Raw genomic sequence first — 22,991 nt, forward strand, 5'->3', positions numbered from 1 at the left:
AGCTGGAGCTTCTGCCAACCGATGCCATCATCGCTCCTTCCATAATTAGTAATTGGTCTCGGCGATCTTGCTATGATAATTCCGATGATTAATATATGAGTTCACTGCTGTACGACTTTTTGACTTTTTACATTACTGCCGAACAAGAAGTTTCGACGACAACGAAAAAATGACGACCAACGGATTAACTCCCACGACGTTCGAAACGGCGAACAAGAACGACGTGTCGGCGGCGAATGATGCTTTGACGAATGGGAAGAATGTTGTTGGACCGAAGATTACTTGTACGAGACTTTCGATGATGAATCGTTGAAGGACGAGCAGAGTTTTAACCAATGGATCGCAATAGTATACACCAACCACCGCTGCCCCTACGCCCACCGCGCCCACATCGTCCTCTCGGAACTCCAAATTCCCCTACGAAGAAATTCTCATAGATCTCGATACTCCTCGACCAGATTGGTACCTCCAAGAAATCAACCCACGAGGTCTCGTCCCAAGTCTCAAAATCTCCGTCGAAGGCATCTACTCCGATGAAATTATAACAGAATCTGCCGTCGTAGCGCAATTTCTCGCGGATTCTTTTCCGGAGAAAGGGAAAGGCGCGAGTATTTTGCCTGCTTTGGGGGCGAGAGGTGATGGGCCCAGGGCGCCGTTGGAGAGGGCTAGGATTAAGTTTTTTACTGAGACGTGGGATTCCAAGGTTGCGAGTTTTTGGTTTGGGACTTTGATGGCTGAGGGAAAGGGAGGAGAAGGAGAGGAAGGTGGAGGAGTGGGTGAAAGCTGTGGAGAAGGAGATTGAGCCGTTGTTGGAGGGGGCGAAGCCTTTCTTTGGTGGGAAGGAAGAGGTTACGATGGCGGAGGTGCATGCGGGGCCTTTTGTTGTGAGGTGAGTTGTGCGGGATCGAATGGAATTTGTGTGGACGGAGGGGGTTGGCTGACTTTGATTGTTTGATGACAGATGGTATTCGTTGGCCAAGCATGAGGATCTCCTGCCAGCCAGTCTGATCAAGAAGTTGAATGCTTTGCCCAACTTCTCCAAGTGGGCCAAGGCGATTCATGAGAGGGACAGCATCACGAAGAGCATTGATTGGGACTCTGGGCCAGAGCCTCTCCGAAAGAAGCTTGCAAGCATCAAAGCTGCGAAGAAATGAGACCAGAAGTAGGGACTTGCGACAGCGGTTAATGTCGATGCGTGGCTGAGCATGCAGACAGTTTCTATGCGTCATTATATATCATAAGTCATGAGGGAATTTCTCAGAACCCCTGGTACTGCTGAGCTATTATATCTCACTATTTCTTTCTGTTACATTCTGTGCACAGAGCTGTTCTTCGACCAGCGCCGGAACGTCTTGCCGAAGAAATAGAAAGGTACTCCGAATGCGCACCACAGTGTTATCAAGCTCATATTGAGCATGATAGGTGGGATGAAGCCATCCTTCATAACCCAGGGCGTGATGAATTCCGAGAAGCCATAGCCCCAGAGATTTTTGTTCACAGTGATGGACACCATGAGCGCGCCTGCGACAGGCTTATACGAGTCGACGGCGTAGGTGTTGACCATTGCTGGCAGAGCTGCGACTTGGATGCCCGCACAGGTATATCCGACAATGACGATGACTTCCCATGGCCACTTGCGGTCGTAGCCAAATGCGACAATAAAATTTCCGAGAATCATGATGGCAACATAGGGTACTAGGAGGTCTGTCAGCTGGATCCCCATGTCAAAGGTACCGTGAGGACATACTCATTGCGGGAAGACGCATCTCAGGCTCTCTGATTCCACGATTCCTCGCAGTAGCTCGAGCACTGACCCAGTCGCTCAATGGTCCAGCAGTAAAGAGACCAATCATGGCACCGGCCAGAATGGCGAAGTTGGTAAACCCGATCGTCTGCGAACTAAAGTTGTACGGAGGAGCCGCGAAGTTTTGCGATTGTGTCAAGTTGATTGTCAAAAAGGAACTGCATGACCAGGAAACGACGAATGCTGCAAATTCGACGATCGGAAACGCGAAGAGCTTCCAGGGAATCCAAAGGTCCATGAGAATACTCTTGAGAGGATTGGCTGAAGGTGTGTAAATGCCCCATTGCCGTTTGCTCGGGGCGCCCTTCCCAAGCCACGGATCACGATGCGCGGGAGGATTGTTTGGACCGTGGCTGCTCCGAATTCGTGTGATGTTATTGCCTCTTTTCTCGGAATCGTGCCAGTCGTCAGCGAGAACCATTCTCGGTCGCTGTAGTCCATATCAGCAAGTGAGATTTTATGGCAAGTTTGGACCCTCCACGAGCACAAAATAGAACGTACCTCCAGCGTATCTGCACTGCTGCCATTCTTGTAGTCGGCATCCACGGACCTTTGCGATGAGGCGAGCAGCTCTTCTGGATGTGGGCGATGCCATTTGGTTTCGGGAAACATGACTGGTAGTGAAGATATCAGTTGGCAGACCAACACAGGCATTCTCGATCGTCTTACAAATGACCATGATGAGTGACACCGCAATCAGCCCGGTGTTGAGCCACCAAAAGCTGCGCCATCCTATGTGCAATGCCATGGAGCCGCTGACAATCTGCTTTCGGTCAGCACAGTAGCGGTGTGTGCCGAGTGGAGTATGCTTACAGGTCCGACCATCAAACTGCCCATGTATGCTACCCAATAGAGGGTATTCCAGTAACCTCGATCATGCAGGAAGTAAATGTCTGCAATGATGGCAGGTTGCATTGTCTCCGCTGGACCAGCACCAATACCATTGACAATGCACGCGGCCATGAAAGACCCATATGTGTTGGCACGAGCTCTCCATATGGACGACGCGAGGCAGATGATTTGCGAGAAGATAAGGACCGGTCGTCTGCCGCAAGTGCTACTGATCGGTACCCTGTTGCGGCCGTCAGCCACAGCCACACTTCGAGAGGAGCAACAAACTCACCAGATGAAGTTACTGAAACCTAACACCAGGATACAGTAACCAGTAAACTTGACGACGTCGTGCAAATCGGAGTTGAAGGCTTTGATGTAGTCGGGAAACATAGGCGCCAGCGCCAGCGGCCCAAAGCCTTGGGTAAAGGTCATCATGGTGGTCGCTGTTATGCATAGGAATTTCCACGTGGGCTTCCAATTCAATGGGTCGTGAGGATCGTCGGATGGCTGTGGCACCAGCACGTGTGAACCGCCTTTGACGAAGTGATGCGAGCCCACATCTGTCATCACCTCCGTCCCGGGGACGATCTCGGTGTGCAGCTCCTGCTCCAACTCATGGAGTTCCTGAAATTTCAGTTTCGTCAGTGGAATGTCATCGGCCATATTGACGTTACGTTGGGGAGGACGTGCCTTCAGGTTAGCGTTCATCTCCATTTTGACTGATGCGAGAGGGCCGTGCCTCTGGTGCAGGCAAAGATAGAGTTGCCCTGGAAAGGAGAGACGATGGGGATTAATATGTGCGTGGGAGGGGCATCCCTAAATAATGTTCTGCTTCGTGCCAGCCTTGTGGTTCGCGAGCAACACGGAACAGGGTTGTCGATGCTTGTCGATAGGGAGTCTACCAGCGTCGGCATCGTCGACATTGACAGCTCCGCACCAGGCCAGGCGATCGATCAGCCAGCGAGGGCCTTGAATCATAATGTGGCTTGGATGGGGCCTCTGCTGCGTTCGCGGCAGTTGTGCATCGACGACAACCCGCGCCATTACCAGCACCGGACAGACATGTGGCATGGACGGTGATTCGTGGTCGTAGCGCAGCACATGGGGGCCGCGCGAGGCCTTGCAGGTCCCAGACTCGAGTCAACCAGGATGAGCACTGGTGGCGGCGGGCACAGATGGATCGCGTAGGCGAGGTCTGGGGTGCGTTTGCGGAGAAGCGTGCATAGCGTGTCGCGTGCAGTTCAAGGCACTGCAGCTGTCGGCGTGGTGCAAGCGATGTGCAGCTGCCGCGACCTCGGATGGCTTGCGTGCATCAAGTGCGCGATGCTCCACGGCAGATGCCCCATCGCACTTGCCGGTTGCGCGTCGACGGGGTTGGGACGAACTCTGCGGTCGATGAACGGGAAAGGCACACGGTGTCCAGTGGGAAGGTGCGATGCCCAGACGCGGAGGGAGCGAGGCAATGCTTGTCTCTTCTTCACGCCAGCCGTGCCTGGCTGCTCACGCCGCGTCGGACGAGTTCGTCCACTGTCTCTCGCCAACCCTCCTTTTCTGGACGCTGATTCTCCCATCTTACGCGTCCTGAGACTGCTGCTGACCTCTGACCGATCTCCGAAATCAATGCCTCGTCATCTCACCGCCAGACGAGGCGAACCACACTGTCGCCTGAGGAGTGACGGCCCACGGGCCCAGCACTGTCCCATCTGCGAAAGTTGTGCGGCATCTCGATTTAGCACAGACAGGCTCAGCCTTGGACGTTGCTTCCCTCCCGATGTTGTGACTCCCACGTGGCAGATGCCAGCACTGCACGTGCATCAGCCCAGGAATACTTTCGGACTTTTGAACATCGATGTAGATGTCACGTCGGCCTCGAATGCCGCGTGTCTCTCGACATAGGGCTCAGTGAAAGGCCTCGCGTGGCCAGAACCAGGAACTTGATGCACGTAAGAAGATACAGAGGCTCTGCACTTCGGTCCGACCTTTCAGAAACCACTCGAAGCACGAACCCTTCAAACTCTCCCACAAACTGCTCTGGTCGATCCTCAACGCTACGTTCTTCCACGCGCGGCATTGTTCATCGTGGAATAAGGAAGAGATCGAGCTGTACTGGCACACTTTCTGCGGCATTCCATCGTTCCTTCCCTCCATCTTCGCAGTAGAGAGGCTGCATTCGAATGTGCTTGGATTTCCGAGCCACACGATGCTACGCCCTGCAGTGCCAGCAAAACCCTGCGACTATGCTGCGAGAACAGTATTCGGGTATTTTCCATGTGCGAAAGCATTCTGTGCTCCTGGCCGCCCGGTCGAACATTCGGATCCTGCCGATGACTTCACTCGACAATGGGAGTTTTGAACAATCTACAATGGTCTCAAAACCAGAGCGTAAGACACAGGGCCGTATACACTGTGTTTCATCGAGTGCTGTATATTGTCGGGACAGTGAACCATTGTCGCGGCGAGAGCAGCGTATTGTTCCGCCATTCACTGTCGCGACAATACCATGTGCGACACAGCTAAGTGTTTTGCCCCCGACTCGACTTTCTTTTCTTCCCAGACATTCTTCACCACTTCAGCTCACCTCACAGACACCTTCTACGCCGACGTAGGCACGCATTCGCCGCACCAAAATCATCAAGATTACAGAGACTTCGCCCCAGCACCTGAAGATGGACTCTTCACGCCGCTACCTGGATACCGCTGAACGAGCGACTTGCGTAGCCACTTCGCATCTCGAGGTCCGCAACTGGGAGCCTGGTCTCATACTCAACGAGAGATACACGAAGTCAGAATATCTTGTGCGCCGTCATGGCCATTTGGGCCGGCATCCAGCCACTCGCGACATCCCAAGACTCGCACGCACAGCAGCCGGGGATGCCAAAATCATATTCATGCACCACCCCATGCTGTCCGCCCAATCTGTCCGGCGACTCGAGCTTTACTACGCATTCGAGCAGCTCACTCCGTACCCCACTGGCAACAACATGGAAACTGACTCCGCTCTTTATCCTCCCTCGGAATGGCAACCAGGTGTACAAACCGCTGCGCAGGTAGCAAACGCCTTGTCAGAGACCCAAGACTTTGATACAAACCTTCCGCGACACCCACACCGAGCCGCCTGGGATCTTATGGCCACTGCTGTGCGCAACCCACCACTCATGCCGGAGACACTCAATCAGATCATAAATGATCTGAGCTACCCGCTTGGCACCATCACAAAAGCGCCGCCACAGTATGCCGCGGAGAGAGGCGTCGCCGACCTCACCGATTGCTCACTTCCTGTCCCGGTGAAGGCACAGCACAAGACAGGCGAGAAGCGGTCAGCGGATTCTTCGCTGGACTCTGAACAGGACGGGACCGACGAAGCCACCACATCCCCCTCCATCGCCGAAGCGGCCAAGACTGGAGACCGCCGAAGTTGAAGATACTCTCCTGGAACCGCAGCACCAGAAAGGCAAGAAGCGTGCGGCTGACTCTCCTTCGCCCTCTCACGACAGCAACGGCACCGAGGCCCCTGCATCTCCCTCTCCAGCTCGCCCCACCAAGCGACCACGAACGGAGACGCCCCCAGTGGAACTGCTCCTCCCTGGCGTCGTCTCCGGCAACCGCCTCCCTAAAAGCCGCAAGGAAGCCGTCGACGGCGCCATCGAGCGCAAAAAAATACTGGAGAGAGCCCACCTCATTGTGAACCCCGACACCGCCGTGAAAGCTCTCGACTTCCCTCCTGAGTTCCACTCTCCAGAAAATTTCACCCAAGCTGAGCGCACAGCGCTCGACGAGCAGGACATCGACAACGGTCCGATTCGCTGTATCTGTGGGGAGAATCGCGATGTAGCAAGTAGAGAAGAGTGGATTCAGTGTGATGGGGAGAATTGCGGAGTTTGGCAGCATGTGATCTGTATGGAGGATGGAGTTGAGAGCACGGTGGTTAAGCGTCAAGCCAAGACGTACTTGTGCCAGGTTTGTGATCCTTGGAGGCATAGGAAGGTGTTACAGAGGTTGAGGAGGCAAAATCCGGATCCGATGGGGAGGGCAGAGAGGGAGAGGGATGAGGCAGCGGCAGTGAATGAGGGCAATTGAGATGGGCAGATCATCTTGGCACAGATCACTGTACATTGTATGCCTCCACGACTGCTCTAATTGTACAGACGTGCAGCGGTAACATAGCACGCTGCATGGGTATCTCCAAGGTCATCGAGGGCGATGACAATAACAAAAAGAAGCAACTCCTTCCATATTTCCAACGCCACGCTTTGAACGCTAACAAAGAATAAGAAGCAGAAGTGATCATCGATGAACGCCTTGCTGATGTCCCGGTTCCTCCCAAATCGGCCCCATTCTCGAAGCAGAGCCGAGCGAGCTTCTTGAGGGACCTCTCGCGCTCCTTGGCGAGGAGCCACCTGAACTACCAGGAGATTCATCTCGAGCGTAGGACACCTGAGGTGGCAACAAAGGGCTCTCCGGTTCAAACGCTCCCGCAACTGTTCGAATGCCGCCGGCACCTTCAGCTGCGGCTGCCCCTCCATAGGCAGTGGGCAATAACGACACACCAGACTCTCCTCGACGGTAGTGTCTGGACGTTCTAGGCGGTGTGGGCGCTGGGTCGTACAGCCAGGCGACTTCGGGGTATGCACGAACAGATCTGTTGGAGTCGGACCTGCTTAGCCTGCCGAACATGGGCTTGCCTTGTCGCTTTCGTCGGAATAGTAGAAGAGCAGCGAGAATGATCAAAACTACACCAGCAGCCGCTCCCGTTGCAATGCCTGCTACGGAGCCTTGTCGGAGTTGTGAGCTGTTGTTGTCATCGTCGGAAGGTGGTGCTGGTGTTGCTGTCGCGGTCGCAGGCCCTGATGTAGACCGAGTAATTGTCGAGAAGGTTGACAATGCCGATGATGTCGCAGTTGTGATCGAGGTTGGTCGAGATGTTGATGTTGCTCTCGAGCTCGTAGTGGCTGGCAGGAAATTGGTCGTATCGATATTGAGTTCTGAAGCGACAGACGCTGCAACACCGCTAGGCAGTGCGGAATACAAGACTGCTAGAGCATTCGGCGGCTCCGTTGTTTCGGACGATGCACCACTATCAGTGGGACTTGCGGCTCCGGGACTGTTGTTCGGGCGATCATTCTCGACTGCCGTAGGCAGTATTTGATCATTGTTCGACATTGAGATAACTTCTGTTTCTGCCGAAGCCTGGCAAGGGTGAGCGAGTGTGTTTGATGTGAGAGAATCAAGCGAAGGTGTTTCATCTTGTCTGTAGGCGCTGGGTAATAGTAGTCTATGTACCACTGATGTACCTGCAGTGGCGGCTGCCAGAAGGGTCGGTGCTGTGCCCACTAGCACGCGGTAGGCTGACGTGGATCCACATATTTGGAGAGATCCTAAGGGATCGTCGTTCTGTGGAGTGGCGGTGCCCTGCTTTGAGACTGCGGCAGGAAACGCCTCCGATGTGGTAGAAATCGGATCAACTTCTGACAGCACGTGGAAACTCGCGATTCCGTTTTCTTCGCTAGGGTCGCAATTGGATGTGCTCTTGGCTGTCCAAGTATTGTCATTAATGAATGCAGGATCCGACGCGGTTTTGGTCATAATGCTATCACGACTCGAGCTCGAGCAAGATTCGCCATCGTTATCGTCTGATGCCATCCAGACAAGGCTGCGATTCCAATAGTGGTGTGCGCACCTGCTGCCGTACTTGCATATGTCGATGCAGGTCTTGACAGCCTGATCAGTGGCCGTGGCAAGCCTCAGATGTCATGTACTTGGTGCGTGATTGAAGAAGACTGGGCAAATATAGAGTCCAATCTGTACCTACTGACATAGCTCGTGCGTGTGAGGCACGCGGCGGTTGTGTTGTGTATACTGATCATACCTGGTCGCAGTCTGCTTCTCACAGGGGAGGCCGGTGAAGCACCACGAGGCCGTAGAGGCCCAGAGTTCGTGGTTGTGTGCACAGACAGAGGCACGGAGACATTGTGCTGTAGTTAGTACTCAGCCCACGCAGCTATAGGAATAGAAAATCCACAAACTGAAGGTGTTGCAATCGGAGAGGCATGCTGCAGGCCAGAAAGCAAAGTGTGGCGTTGTGTTTCTAAATCAAGGAACATCGACTGGGCGCAGCCATGTGGGCGGATCGCCTCCGAAAAGCCAATTTTGCGGCGCGATCCTTCGACAGGCGGTCCAGGCGAGCTAGGCCATCATGTAGAAGCCTTTCTGAAGTCGATGCTCATCATTTCTTGTGCTGCGGTCATGGTCGGCGGGACGCCTGTAAGAACAAGGATCGTGTAGCGACACCTGCAAAGTGTTGCGAAGAAGTAGCAGAAGTGGAGTTTGGCAAGTCAAACCCTCGAGCAGATGCTTGGCTTGTCAAGAGCTGGGTCTAGACCCAGAGTCCACGAGCGACATTGAACGAATGGACAACAGCAAGACTGCTCCTTGCACTTTACACAAAGCCATCGACCGCCGAACCGGGCGAGAATCGAGAACGACACCACATCAAATACATTTTCATTAATGTCTCAGATATCTCAAAGTATCACTCAAGCCTTTTCCCTTTTCAATCTTTCCCTCGCCCTCTCCAAAGCCTTTCCAAGTCGATTCTCTCCCCACTTATCCTCATTACCCTCCGCTTCATCACTATTGAACCCAATCCCCCAGATCCGATCGTTCGGACTCGTCTCAACCAACTGCCTATCCCCAGTCCCCAGCAATATCTTACCTAACTTCTCATTCTGCTTAAATTTCAAGTAACTTCCCTCCTCTACAACCCGATCACAATTTTTGTCCCAAAGATCCTGTTGGAAATTCTTGACTTCGCGTCCAAGCTGTTTGGCTTTGGCGGGTGTGTCTGTTCATTCGATCAATCTGGAGTAACGGCGAATTGACGTACTCATGGCGATATCATTCAAGATGGAAATGACTCACCTGCCTTTGCAATCTTCTCCGCGACCTCCTCATCGCCCATGAGCAAAGCTTTATGATACATCATATACTGCTCGGCAGTATGGAATTCTTTTCCGTCGGACTTGAAAGGACTAGGATACCATTGCTGTAATGCACACTCAGGCTCCGGACGATCGGAGCCGAAGAAGTAGACACATGTGTCTGTGACTTTAGGTGGTAAGTCTTGAGCATATTGAAGCTCCTTGGGAAGGTCTGGGAGATTGTCGCCGATCCAACGAGGTCCTTTGCCATCGGCTTGAGCCCAGGACATCCTGTGAGTAGTAGATCAATAGATTTGAATTGTAAAATTACTTCCGGAGGAAGGTGTGCTTTTCCCTCAGGAATGTGCTGTCGCTCAAGAATGACTTCTGGAAACAGTCGCTCTTCTATGTCAAAGCTGCAATATTTGAGATTCAATGATACTGACGCCATCCATTGACCCTCAGCCATAGAGGAGTCGTGGTCTCGGCCGGCCGGATGCGACTCTCCTCTTTGCTTGGCGCTATCGCAAATGTACTTGAAGCTGTAATTTGATTCACAGCGAGAAACACGTGACTCAGCGAGAGTGGGATATCTCATTATCATTTCGACGTCCGCTCATGCTTTACATAACGCCATGCTGGGTGTCTCGTATACATTAGTCATGCTCGTTGATTGTCCAGCGCCTCTTAGGCTCAGACTTGTTCCAAGCTCTGGCGACTTTGTCCTCAGACTGCGTGCGTTCAAATTGTGGCCGACCCCACAAACCTTTCACGGAGAGACCTCGACTGAGCGAAGTTGGAACATCTTTCGCGACTAGCGGCAGATCGGTCGGTTCGTCCGCGGCTTCCTGGGCCAGATGCTTTGCATCCTCTGAACTGCGGTCATCGCCCATCACACTATCGACAATCCTGCGCTGCTCCTTGTCGGCTGCGTCAACCTGCGGATTAGACTTCGTAGCTACGTTATTGGTGCTGTTTGGCGCTGAGTCAGGTGACAGGTCCTGTTCAAAGCTCACACGGCCGGGACTATCCTTGGGTGGAGCGAACAAAGCATCGCCATTCTCTTTCGCTTTCTGCGCATCGAGTATGGGAGTACCACGGCCAGAAGGTGGCGTCCACAGGCCAGTTGTGAAGGTAGGTGGGGTTGAGATGGTCTCGACAGGATGTGAGTTGCTCCTGTTCATCGTTGGCACACTCGGGCGCCTTATAGAACCTAGAGCAGAATTGCTGCTTGTTCTTGTTGGGCCTGTCGGCGGCTTTGGTTCTCCCAAGTCCCAGTTCGCATCAATTCCTGCACCAGCTTCAGCATGTGCGCCGCCTCCCGTTCGCTTGTATTTTGCCAAAGCTTCTTTGGCAGTCTTGATGTCGGAGGCAGCGTTCGACGTTGCCAACTTCGTAGGGTCGACTCCAGGTCGCAAGTGCTCGGAGGATGCCACGAGCTGCATAGGAACGGAAATGGTCAGTGACACGTCAACTCGGAACCTTATGGTCTTTGCTTACCTTCATCTCGTATATCTCGCTCAACCCGATATCGTAGGCACTTCGCCTTCTCAGCATTGGTGCAGGATCAACGGGCTCACTTGATGACCCATCGGTGGCAGTTGAGGTATGGTGCAGCGTCAAAGGCGGTGCATCAGGTCTGCGAACAGCCACTGTCAAGCTGCTCATGCCGACATCCAGCAGAACAGGTTGGCTGGTCAGTGCTCCGATGAGTGCATTGCTGCCAGCGCCATGTGTCACCAGAACTACAACTAGATCCTCCTCCTCCTGTTCATCGTGAGACACTATGTGGGGTCTGTCTGCTTGTTCAAGTCCTAGTGCATCCTCCGCACGGTCGCTCGTATCGTGCAACGAATACCATTCGACGAGGTTGTTCAAGCCCCTCCGGAAACGTTTGTGCATCGATGACCATTCCTCGCCAAATTTTCCACCATCACCCCAGTTCAGCGGGGAGCGACTGCTGTCCCAATGGTAATCGACATTCACAGTAGCGTTGCGAGCGTGCGAAACATAGCCTCGAGGGATGTGGTCGGAGTTCGAGATCGCGTACGAAGGAATCGGCGGGTGATAGACTGAATACTCGGGTTTCGGAATCGTCGATGTGAGAGGTTGCAAGGTGTGGCCAGGTCGAAATGGCGATCTGCGGCCAGATGCACTGTGGTGGCTGTGGTGACTGTCATTGCTCCCGACGCTGCTGGCGCTGTTGGAGCGATCTCTCCGCGCAGTTGGCGCGTGCAATGCATTTGTGACATGGCTCCAGTCGTCCAAAGTGCTCTCTCGGCTGCCCTGCGATCTCGTGTTCCCACCACTCCATAGGCTGTTGTTGGAAGATCGATGCGAGACTGTTGGTGTGAAGAGGTCAACCGTTTCGTTCTGCATAAGCTCCGCTTTCGCTCCTGCAACCATGAGAGGGCTGGGTGGAGGGGGAGTTATATGATCAAAGTATTGAGGGTTCAGCCATTCTCCCAGGAAAGCGTCGACTCGTATCTTCGCCTTTCTATACCTCTTGTGCTCTGCCAAAGTCCTTCGAGCCAGCTGATGCGCCAGATCATGCCTGGGCTCGGAGATGGGGGCAAGACTGGGCGACGTTGATCCACTCATGGCATGTAGTCTCGGAGAATGCAGCGCCGAATGCATCTGCGCGGGAGTCCTTGGCCTGCTGCCTTTCTTATCTCCTGGCTCTTCAAACTGTGCCATGCCAGCCGATATGGCCACACTGGTCTGTAGACATCGCAAGAACGGCGATGTATGGATTACCACTTTGTGCTTCTTCCTCTTTCGCTTGGAACCATGCGTCCCATTCGCGCCATCCGCGCCCGGCGTGCTCTGTGCATTGTTGAACTCGTGCTCACGCGCGTGGAGCAGACTGGCGATTCTCGTGCCCAATGCCCGGCATTGATTCCAGCCTGGAGAGGAAAAGTCTAATGTCAGTGCATGTTACACCATGACGATGACGCCGCCGCTGCTTTTGCCACATACCGCCGTAGGTCAGCGGAGGGTCGTAGGGCGCTGGAGTGGACAGATGCCAGGACTGGTCGGCGGCGTCCAGGCGCATGCCATGTCTGCGAGGCAAGAAGTGTTAGCACAAGCACAGCATACCGGCCGAGGCAGCTCGTGTTCCTGTTTCTTCCGTACCTAGCGACTATGACGACCGCGGGCGCTTGCGGATGGTTTGGAGCCATGTCGTCGCTCCTGCTGCTCTTCTGTTGCGCTCCTGCACGGCTCGACGACTGTCACATCTCCCGCAACGACGCCAAAAGAGGTTCCGCCCGAGTTTCGAGGTGACCAAACGGCGAGCAAAGGCCTCCACTTGCCTAGCCTTGGTTCTTTCCGGGGTGACGATACCACGTGTGCGGCACCTCTCCACTGCGGGATATAAGTGCGGATGATCTTCCAGCCGCACTCTTCTGCCTCTCTCGCTCTTTGTCCAGTGTGGCGCGAGAAAATGAGCTGGCAGATGTGTCTTGCTCGGACCAGCAAGACTTTTTCGCAAGATTTGCTTGTCCTTCGGTGGTTACCCGGTGCTTCAGGCCAGTGACTTGCGACCTCCGCGATCTTGGCCCCATCAACTCATTATGCAGGGACCAGATGACATCGACGGTCGTCGGATGAAAGTTCATACGAAGCGCTAATGACTTGAATGTGATATTTCGATACTCTACTGGCAAGAAATACAGCTTCACCTCGAAAGGCGAGAGTTCTGGCTATCAAATTGAAATTCGCCGAATGCAGCGCAGTCTGTTGCACGGCGCGTAGCTCTTCACAGTGTTGATCTGCTATGTCTTCTATAATGCAGCATTTCTTCTGGTTCGCCTTCGAGCACGATGCCTGCACCAGAAAGTGAGCTGGTGAACAGTGGAGCATGCAGAGAAGGTTGAGCTGCTCCGTGCAGCTTGTCATTCTTGGTATCCAGTTTCTCTTTCGCTGATCAGTCTTTCGAAGACTGCTGCCGCAATCTATTGGCAGTTTGCTGGGAGTTCCAGTGAACTCGATTACAGAAGCACGCAGATGTCCACCACGAGTATCACGACGCTGGCCGCACCATGCTCCTCATTGAGATGTATAACGGCCTCGACTCACTGCTCTCGGAAGGCTGGCTACTGCATCTGCGCAAATACCAGTCTGACATCAACATTGCTGCCAATGCACAAATGCTGAATGACGATTCGCATCGGGAGATGGCCAACAACCTGGTATCATTCTGCGATACGTGATCCTCCTTGAATTCGGTGGAGTTTTTGGATCGCAACAAGCATCACGGGGCCAGTCATCGCGGCCTGTGCCTGCTGCCTGTAAGCAATTTGGCCTCGCGTTCGCTATTCGCGGTCATTGCCTAGCAAGCTTATGTCAACTTGCGACAAGTACCCTATGCGGCCATTGATCCTCCCAACGGCAAGGTCGCAGGGATGCGCTAGGATGCAGCTGCGCTCCGAATGTCGGCCACGAGCTCGTCGCAACCAGTCAAAGAGCGAGGCCATCAGCCCCCATCGGAAGCTCTTGCTTGTGGGCAATTAATCAGCTTGCTATACGGTCGAGTACGGTGGTAGCGAGAAGCTTGCTGCTGGCTGGCAGCTTGCGCGACAGCCGCAAGGCACTTTAAAGAAGGCCGGGCCGGTGGTCGACAGCAAGGTTGTGTTCCTCCATCGGAAAAGTTGTGGTCTTCACTTGCAATCAGCATTGTGTCCGGCTATATGACGGCCTGTAAAAAGTCCATCAGCTCGTAGCATCACCTCTCGAGATGCGTCATGTAGTGCTTCAAGCACTCGCATGCCGTTGACATGTCGCATGATCGCACGAAGGAACGTCTCGTGCCCACTTCGTCGTAGTCTGGATGCGAGCTCGGCCGTGCCAGAAAATTTGACAGCTGGATCCTTGACTTGGCGAGCTAGCCCTGCGCTTGTCAATCGCTCACGCCCTATTGTACTCTGTTCGGTGTGAGTCGAAACGCCATGGTCTACAATGGCGGAGGCCAGCTTTTTGTAGGTTTCGACAGAAGTAAGGATCGCGCCCTTTAACACTCATTCGATTCCACTTCCGCCCTGTGCACGCCTTGTGCAAGATTCACATTGAGGGCGCCCAGCCAGATCCCGGCCCGGTGTGAAGTTGAGCTGAGAGCAGGATGACCACCATAGCCGAAGAGGATGAGGGACAACTGGCGCCCGTCGACTTCAGGCAACTGTTATCAGACGTGACATTTGGAGGGACCAGCGATGCTCTGACTGCCACAGGCCCGTTGGCAGCGGACCAATGCCCACTTCATCCGGACGTGGACGAGTAAGACGAGCGCTGTGGTCGGAGGCGCATGCGCTGACTTGATGTGTACAGATGTCTGTGTCGAGGCTTTGTAGGCAACTGGGCACAAGCGGAAGAGACTGGAGAGCAGTCCGCTACACTAAACACTGTCGACGAGCCAGATTACTCACAATTCCAAAACTGGATACCGCGATTTGTCTGGCCAGACAAGCCGTGTGACTACTGCAGATCGAAACGGCTGAATTGCTATATTCAGCGCGGTGAGGCACACTGCACCCCATGCGCTACATTGTTCCGAGAATGCAGTCTCTCGAAATCGCAGACGCTGGAAGCCACAAATTACGCCTCCAAGGACCTGGGCAATTTCCTCGATACTCTACATGTCGTGCACGAAGATAATGCTCGTGAATTTGGAACATACACAGGCATCAAACCACTCAGGTCCAAGGGCACAGCAGGAGCTAGTTCTACGGCGCCTGCCAAAGACGACGCACCTGGCAGCTCCAAGCGCAATGGCATTAGGTTCCCACGTCAGGCCGTGAAGGTACTGCGAGACTGGCTGGACGCGCACGCAGATAATCCATACCCGAGCGAAGAAGAAAAGGCACACCTCGAAAGACAGACTGAACTGAAGCCCAGCCAAATCGCGAATTGGCTAGCCAATGCTCGCAGGCGGCGTAAGGTCACGGAGAAATCCAAGCCGAAGCTATGCATGTCTCCAAGCCTACGGCCAACTTCGAGTGCAATTCCTATTCCTGGTGCTGCAGAAAAGCCGTGGGATGAGCTCAATCCTTTCGAAAGATGGCAGCATTCGCCACCAGAAAATGTAAGTGCAACTTCGAATCGCGAGCTCCATTTCTCTGTTACTCTTATGGCACCAGAGCTTTATTGGTCACGAACAGCACGGCATGGACATGAGGGGATTTGGTAGACATTTGCTAATGCTACGGGCTGTAGGAACCTGCCGATCTTGACGATATTGCCAACGCACTTGCACGAACCGAGCCCCCGGCTGACGATGTTTCTACATCTCCATCAACACTTGCTCGCTCAAGGCGCCAGAAGGGATCAAGCGTAGGATCTGGTTGGTCGAAGTCGAGGGCACCTTCCACGACCTCGCAGGAAACAGGGCAGACATCTTCACTGTCGGCTTCGAGCGCGCGATACTCCAACGGCTCATCACATTCGACGCACGGATCCTTTAGCTCTTTCAGCTCCAGTCTTGCAGGCAAGAAAGACCGGCGACGACGCCGAAGACCAGTGGTACAAGCTTCCAGCCGGAAGGTGGTAGACGACAAAAGGCGCATTTTCCAGTGCACGTTCTGCACTGACACTTTTAAATCGAAGTACGACTGGACACGACACGAGAAATCCCTACATCTCTCGCTCGAGAAATGGATTTGCGCACCGCTCGGACCCGTCCTCACGGATCAGGAATCTGGAAACAAGAAATGCGTGTACTGCGAACTACACAACCCGTCGAAAGACCACCTAGAATCTCACAATCTTAGACAATGCGAGGACAAAGGTCTCGATGCGCGTACTTTCTACCGAAAAGACCACCTGCGACAGCACCTGCGGTTAATGCATGGTTGTGAGATGAGCCCAGCGATGGAAAGCTGGAAGTCAATTGCAGTGAACATCAACAGTCGCTGCGGCTTTTGCGCTCAACGTTTCACCGTTTGGCAGGAGCGTGTCGATCATCTGACGGCACATTTTAAAGCTGGGGCACGAATGTCCGAATGGAAAGGTTGCAGAGGTCTCGACCCAGCAGTGGCGGCCCAAGTCACGAATGCCATGCCGCCGTATTTGATCGGCATTGAGTCGGTCAGCCCAAACCCATTCTCTGCTACAAATCGAGCGAGTTGGAGAGAGCTGCCAGGTGGCAACGCCGAGGCAGCGTCAGAGTTTACAATGCTTGGAGCACTCGGAGAAGACTCTGGCAGGCACTCTGATGTTACCGACGCACACTGTGATGGCTATGGCGCGACGAAAGCTACCTGCTGGGAAATTCTCACTGTAAGACTTGGCAAGTATGCGAAACAGATGGCAGATCAGGGTGTGCAAATGACCGACGAAATGCTCCAAAAGCAAGCGCGAGTGGTACTCTATGACAGCGACGATACATGGAACCAGACGGCTGCAGATAATCCAGAGTGGCTGGACTTGTTCAAGAAGGCGCATGGCCTCAACTTCATCCCCAATGCAATCGGTGGACAGGGTTCTCAGGTGCCAGAGGACCTGGTGAGTTGCAATGTCAATGCAGGCTCGATCGAGCGCGCATTTGCTAAGTGGGGACAGGAAACCTACGGCGACTTGGGTCTCCGAATTCCATTTGCGGTTCAATTGCAAGCCTACAATCAGGCACAGACTGGACAGCAGATGAACGATGCTGCGAGCAGACCCGGGCCCTACCAGGTTGCTCTTGCGCAGCAACAGGCAATCACGACCGAAATTCAGTCCATCTTGCTGAAGGAAGGGGTGCTCCATGCTGGCGGCCAGAAATGCGACCACACGCAGTGCGTTAGCAATGTCATCGACATCGGGCCCATCTCGGCGAGCGACTTGACTGCTTCATCGACAAGGACTTGGTGCAACAATGACCTGCCTGCAGATGTGCAGCAGCGAATCAGCCAACTACAGAAAGCACCAGGCGACGAGTTGAGCAGACGAAGCAGCCATATTGCTCGAGGGCTCAGTAGTCTCTTCGCTCTGGACAGTCGCATGGACGATCAAGCTGCTGCGTCGGCACGGTTCGCTGCTTTGGAGAAATTGTCTTCTCGGCATGCTCATCAGTCTTGCGAGGATACAGGCTCAAGACCGAATGCGCTGGGGTTGAACGCATTTGCAAAGAATGACTGCGCAAAAGCCGTCAGTGGTGGAAGAATTACGCAAGGATCCGCTCACGAGCTGGGTTCGGAGGCAATTTCTCGCAATGAATGCGCTGCTGCTCGAGCACAAGGGTTGCAATCCCTGACTAGAGAAGAATCAACCGTTCACCATTGCACTTGGAAAGACAGCGACCTTGCTATCATGGCAGCCCGCGCGAGGAGTCATGGGCTGGAGGCACTCGCGACCATGGAGGCTCCACAGTGTGACACACCTTCGGCAGCCAGAAAGCCTTACCTCCAGCGACATCGCTACGAATTGCCCAAGGACAAAGCCAACATGTTCGCAACTACCACTGGGGCATGGGAGGACAGCGGCATGATGCCCCAAGCTGTTGACACGTCGCTGCCGGACATCAATGAGAACACCACCACCGGTGCCATGATGGAGTTCTTGGGTGGTAATGTTGGTGCATCTCTGTCGTTTGCCAATGATGCTCTTACATCGCAGATACCTTCCCAGAATCTTACCCCTGAGGAAGAAGTGGATTTGGCAATGCTCAACAATGGCGACATCACACCAGAAGAAATGGACGAGATCCTGAACACGACTGCTGCTCAAGGTATGGACGACATCGCGGACGTGGACATGTCGTGGTTGACTCCGGATGTCGTGGACACCACGAACAACGCAACTCCGGTGTCTCAGGATATGATAATGGACGATTTCAATTTTGACGACATGATCTTCGATATGCCGATAGATGAGGGCTTTGATGGGCCTCTTTAATGCGTCGCAGAAAATTAATAGGCGTTGGGCGGGAGAAAGCATGTGGCATTGTACGCACATATTATGAATTGCGTTCGAGCGTACTTTCGGGCATAGATCTAGTCGTGTTAGCGAATTGATAGATGAGACTTAAAAGATTACTCTATACGCTGTATCGAGCCATCTCTTACCGTGTTCTCCGAGCAAGCCAGCAACCACGGGCAGTAACGATTGACTTATAGTGAAGTCGGTGTGAGGTCGATGTCGCACAAGACGCGCCAAGCATCTGCACCGCCTCTCTGTTTCAGCGTGGCTTTGACGCTGGCTGACCACTCACGTTTGCGCTAAACATAAGACCAGTCCTCGACCTCACCTGCATCCCTAAAACATAAGTACTACTGGATCAGCTGAAGCGCGGAGAAACAAGTGCTAGCAAGTTCGGCACGTTATCTTGTGCAGATAGCTCCTGACCGCTTCATGTCCTTGCCGACTGAGTGCTTCGTACTTCACCGTTTCAGCACAGCGAACAAGCACAATGGCAGCGAACGGCAAGACAAAAGGCGATGCAAGTGCTGAAATCATTGAGAGCGGTTCGTCGTTATCCATGTTGGACGCCACCAACGTTACATCTAAAACTGACAACTTTCAGAAACGATCACTTACTCAAGCGGCAACAGCAGCGGCACTCCTGACCTACGCTTCTTACATTACAACGATGTCTATCATGTCGAACCTGGCTCTCGGGAGCCTGTCGGAGGCATCGCACGCTTCCAAACGCTATGTCAGTCGTACAGAAGTTCCAACTCGAAATTCCACGGTCAACCAGAACTCATTACGTTCTTCTCGGGAGACGCATTCAATCCGTCACTTGAGTCCTCAGTGACAAAAGGAAAACACATGTTAGACCCGCTGAACAATTTGAACACCAATGTCGCTTGCTTAGGCAATCACGATCTGGACTTTGGCGTGAAGCAGTTCGAGTATTTGGCGAAGTACTGCAATTTTCCGTGGCTTTGTGCCAATGTGCTCGATCCTGCAACAGGAGAGGACGTACCACTGGGAAACTGCAAGCGCAGCATCATACTAGAGTCCAGTAACGGGATCAAGATCGGAGTGATAGGTGTTGTGGAGAGGGAATGGCTCGACACGATCAACACCTTGCCCCCAAACCTCAAGTATTTGAGTGCCAGTGCCACTGTTGCCGAACTGGCACCGAAGCTGAGAGAAGACGGTGCGGAGATTGTCGTTGTCGTGTCACATCAGCGTCAACCCAACGATGACAAGCTCGCCACCAAACTAGAGTCGGGCGTGGTGGACATCATATTGGGAGGCCACGATCACTACTACGCACATTCCATCATCAATGGTACGCACGTGCTTCGCTCGGGCACAGATTTCAAGCAGCTTTCCTACATTGAAGCGCGGAGGAATGGCAAGGAATGGGACTTTGAAATCATTCGTCGAGACGTGGTCTCATCGATACCAGAAGAACCCTCAGCTGTGGCTACAGTCGAGATGATCACAGCAAAGCTTCGTCCAAAACTTGAGAAACCCATTGGATACACCTCTGCTCCTCTAGATGCTCGCTTCACCACGGTACGAACGAAGGAGTCCAATCTCGGCAACTTTGTCTGCGATTTGATGAGATTCCATTATGGAACCGACTGCTGCATCATGGCTTCAGGCACAATTCGCGGGGATCAGATCTATCCGCCGGGAGTCCTGAGGGTCAAAGACATGATGAATTGCTTCCCCTTCGAAGATCCTTGCGTCGTGGTAGCACTTCAAGGCAAGCATATCGTCGCCGCATTGGAAAATGCCGTGGGCAAATATCCGGCCCTCGAAGGTCGATTCCCACAGGTGAGCAACATTGAGTTCACCTTCGATCCTGCAAAACCAGAAGGCTCTCGATGCACCGAGATCAAAATTGGCGAGGGGCCCATCGATCCAGAGAAAGAATACACGCTTGCCACGAGAGACTACATGGTTCGCGGCAAAGATGGCTTCACCAGTTTGATGCTCGAAGAAGAAGGCGGGCCAGCCCGCAGTATCGTGAGCGATGAAAATGGAGGGCTCATCAGCATGATCATTCGACAGTACTTCATGAGTTTGAAAGTCCTGGGGAAATGGAAGCGGTTTGGAGGCATGATCGGACATTTCGAACAGATTCAACAGGGACTGCATAAAGTGCATCCAGTGCTCGACGCCTCACCCGTGGAAGCTCCGAAGCTCAGAGACGCGAAGATCGCACAGCCAGTAGATGTAACGACAGAAGGTTCACAGGCGACAGGTGTGAGTGGCGACACGCGCGAGTCACTGATCGGACGAGCACAGCAGCAGCATCGAAGACAGGTGTCAGACCTACCTGCTCGTCCTGCGAAGTCGCGGAAGTTGGATCAGGTTGGGTCGGATCAGTCTGAGGTCTTGTCGGACAGTAGCGATGACGAACAGGACGAGGAGGAGCTGTCTCACAATCCCGCACGCGAGCGAGAGCTTCATATCATGCGAAAAGTTATGAAGAAGTGGTGGAGACTTGCCGGTATACCTGGAAACCCAAGGATGGTGGAGCGAAAGGGCGATGAGTTCGCTGTGGCGTGGACGAAGGGCATCGCTCCAAGATTGGAGGGCAGGATCAAGATTATTGGAGTAGAGGCTTAGCAGCGTCGCAGCATCTGGAGGTTTCGAGATTCGGATTCTCGAATGTACTGACTGGCGAGATGTTGCTATGTTCTCAGCATCGTACTTCTACTCCCTTGCGACTGACAGTCAAGAATTTTACACCCTTGTACGGCTTCATGCCTTGTACAATACCACGACTCTTCTTCATGTCCAAGACTAGACTTTCCACCTTCAGACCAGACGCCAGCCAGCCCCTCACATTGAAGCTCAATGTGGCAGTAGCAGGCATGAGCTCTCTATTCCTGTCCGTACGTGCGCCCGCGTCTGCCCCATTTGTCTTCGATCCACCTCTCCCTTGGGCCTGGGAACCCGCAGGCTCTTCATCATAGTCGTAAGTCGTCGCTGTCATGCCGTTCACAATGCCCGTGCTGCTGTCGTCGTTATCTTCATTGAGAGGTCCCTGGACTGTGCATCGAAGGACAGCTCCACCCGGACCGAAGTCCTTCGTTGGTATCCTCCACTCAACACTTCCGTCCGCTGGATTCCAATGCGCTTCCCCTTTACTGGGGCGCATATCACTCAGATTGCGGACTGCAGGAGGGAGCGGGACGTGTATCGTCACATCCTCTAGTGCTGGCGCATTGGACTGGCCGGAAGGCCCAGCGGCACGGAATGCTGCACCCGGTCGTCCAGCACCCAGATTCGATTGAAGTGATGCAGCAGCTGGCGAGAAGCTGCTCGAATTCTGCTTAGCGCGGACTTCAAAATCAGCACCATAGGGGCCAAGGCCAGTCGTGATTTCGACAGTAGTAGGTAGGTTCAAGCTGTTCGACGCTGATTTTGATGTGCTGAAGTTGACCTCTGGGCCCAGAAGGTCGGTTTCGTAGCCACAGAGCGCAAAACGTCCATCCGGCGGCACGAAAGACATGACACCTTCAGCCTTCCACTTGGCAAGTCTCACGCAAGGATGGAACACTATGCGCTCCATAACATTTCGCAGCTGATCGCCTCGCGTGCCCATTCCTGCTCCTTTGCCACCCGTGGACAAGCTGAGTAGAAGATCGGGGACACCACTGAGCTTGGAGTTGAACACAATACTCCCGTTTGCGAAAGCGGAAAGCGGTCGTCCGGAAGGCGCGAGCGTGACCTGCAAGCTCTCAATGATATCCACGTACATTTCATTGTTCGAATGCACGACGTTGCTCCGCCGCCAGGGCACTGCTGAGCCCTGGTTTGTTTGTGCAGGCGAGAGCGACGGCCTCGAAAGCGCTCCCGATCCTATAGCTTGCAGGTTGGGACTTGATCCGGGCAAACCTACGCCACCGAGTAAGTTCTTCAGTACTCCTGGCCCGGTCTCGACCACATCTCTGAGGGCACTGGCCTCGCCTTGACATATCACCCCAGAGTCGGCCATTTCGGCCACAATTTGTGCCACGATATCATAGTTTGCAGATAGCTTGGTGGCGATCAAGGGGCTACCCAAGAATTCCTCAAAGGCATCGGCGACTCGGTGCAGAAATTCCAGTACTAGCAAAGGCTCTATGTCGCTCGATGCGGGCGAGAGAAAGAGTAGGTTGTCCTGGATCACGGAGAACAGAGCAGTGGGTGGATTTGTCGAGGTCAAGTATATGACGCTTGGTCGCGGTGATTCATGTTGCAGGTAGAGAGGGAGGAGCACTGATGGTGGAGGAGGCTTGCCGGTGTAGATGTGACTGAAGAGCAGCGAACTGTGACGTGGTGTCAGTGGCAGCACGCTGTGGTGAAGCACGGGGCGGCTACTTACGTACTTGTGCTCGTCGTAGATGTACAGCGCTTCAACGGCGCTCATGATGACTGCTGGGCTATCGCATGTCACCAACGTCTGTCGGTATGTGCAACAAAGTGAATTCGCATGGAGGGGTGGAGTCGAGTCGCGGGTGAAGCACGACCCGAGAGCGGACTTGGGACAGCGCCAAAGCTTCATCGGC

General features: G+C 53.7%; 10 protein-coding genes across 10 annotated transcripts; 5 read left to right on the plus strand and 5 right to left on the minus strand.

The window, feature by feature from the left end:
• Positions 1–260: 260 nt before the first annotated feature.
• Positions 261–1,154, plus strand: RHO25_008710 (uncharacterized protein; the record flags this gene model as incomplete). The annotated part of the gene is made up of 4 exons (XM_023604517.2): positions 261–284; positions 350–690; positions 746–889; positions 962–1,154. The coding sequence occupies 4 exons, from the start codon at positions 261–263 to the stop codon at positions 1,152–1,154; spliced, it is 702 nt and encodes a 233-aa protein (XP_023460391.2).
• Positions 1,155–1,306: 152 nt separating this feature from the next.
• On the minus strand, positions 1,307–3,352 carry RHO25_008711 (uncharacterized protein; the record flags this gene model as incomplete). Its single annotated transcript, XM_023604518.1, has 6 exons — positions 1,307–1,695; positions 1,748–2,234; positions 2,306–2,418; positions 2,474–2,567; positions 2,618–2,876; positions 2,928–3,352. The coding sequence occupies 6 exons, from the start codon at positions 3,350–3,352 to the stop codon at positions 1,307–1,309; spliced, it is 1,767 nt and encodes a 588-aa protein (XP_023460390.1).
• A 1,952-nt stretch (positions 3,353–5,304) lies between these two features.
• Positions 5,305–6,715, plus strand: RHO25_008712 (uncharacterized protein; the record flags this gene model as incomplete). The annotated part of the gene is made up of 2 exons (XM_065603093.1): positions 5,305–5,954; positions 6,133–6,715. The coding sequence occupies 2 exons, from the start codon at positions 5,305–5,307 to the stop codon at positions 6,713–6,715; spliced, it is 1,233 nt and encodes a 410-aa protein (XP_065459165.1).
• A 207-nt stretch (positions 6,716–6,922) lies between these two features.
• Positions 6,923–8,221, minus strand: RHO25_008713 (uncharacterized protein; the record flags this gene model as incomplete). Its single annotated transcript, XM_023604520.2, has 1 exon — positions 6,923–8,221. One exon carries the CDS (start codon positions 8,219–8,221, stop codon positions 6,923–6,925), a length of 1,299 nt encoding a protein of 432 aa, XP_023460388.2.
• Positions 8,222–9,171: 950 nt separating this feature from the next.
• Positions 9,172–9,845, minus strand: RHO25_008714 (uncharacterized protein; the record flags this gene model as incomplete). Its single annotated transcript, XM_023604521.1, has 2 exons — positions 9,172–9,479; positions 9,557–9,845. 2 exons carry the CDS (start codon positions 9,843–9,845, stop codon positions 9,172–9,174), a joined length of 597 nt encoding a protein of 198 aa, XP_023460387.1.
• Positions 9,846–10,211: 366 nt separating this feature from the next.
• On the minus strand, positions 10,212–12,737 carry RHO25_008715 (uncharacterized protein; the record flags this gene model as incomplete). Its single annotated transcript, XM_023604522.2, has 4 exons — positions 10,212–10,994; positions 11,056–12,461; positions 12,535–12,617; positions 12,691–12,737. 4 exons carry the CDS (start codon positions 12,735–12,737, stop codon positions 10,212–10,214), a joined length of 2,319 nt encoding a protein of 772 aa, XP_023460386.1.
• Positions 12,738–13,598: 861 nt separating this feature from the next.
• On the plus strand, positions 13,599–13,769 carry RHO25_008716 (uncharacterized protein; the record flags this gene model as incomplete). The annotated part of the gene is made up of 1 exon (XM_065603094.1): positions 13,599–13,769. The coding sequence occupies one exon, from the start codon at positions 13,599–13,601 to the stop codon at positions 13,767–13,769; it is 171 nt and encodes a 56-aa protein (XP_065459166.1).
• A 905-nt stretch (positions 13,770–14,674) lies between these two features.
• On the plus strand, positions 14,675–18,426 carry RHO25_008717 (uncharacterized protein; the record flags this gene model as incomplete). The annotated part of the gene is made up of 4 exons (XM_023604524.2): positions 14,675–14,829; positions 14,881–15,634; positions 15,766–17,052; positions 17,110–18,426. The coding sequence occupies 4 exons, from the start codon at positions 14,675–14,677 to the stop codon at positions 18,424–18,426; spliced, it is 3,513 nt and encodes a 1,170-aa protein (XP_023460394.1).
• A 514-nt stretch (positions 18,427–18,940) lies between these two features.
• On the plus strand, positions 18,941–21,063 carry RHO25_008718 (uncharacterized protein; the record flags this gene model as incomplete). Its single annotated transcript, XM_023604525.2, has 2 exons — positions 18,941–18,995; positions 19,055–21,063. 2 exons carry the CDS (start codon positions 18,941–18,943, stop codon positions 21,061–21,063), a joined length of 2,064 nt encoding a protein of 687 aa, XP_023460393.1.
• Positions 21,064–21,136: 73 nt separating this feature from the next.
• Positions 21,137–22,852, minus strand: RHO25_008719 (uncharacterized protein; the record flags this gene model as incomplete). The annotated part of the gene is made up of 2 exons (XM_023604526.2): positions 21,137–22,751; positions 22,812–22,852. 2 exons carry the CDS (start codon positions 22,850–22,852, stop codon positions 21,137–21,139), a joined length of 1,656 nt encoding a protein of 551 aa, XP_023460687.1.
• Between the last annotated feature and the right edge of the window lie 139 nt (positions 22,853–22,991).

This window comes from Cercospora beticola, chromosome 5 (assembly GCF_033473495.1).
Source record: "Cercospora beticola chromosome 5, complete sequence".
Lineage (NCBI taxonomy): Eukaryota > Fungi > Ascomycota > Dothideomycetes > Mycosphaerellales > Mycosphaerellaceae > Cercospora > Cercospora beticola.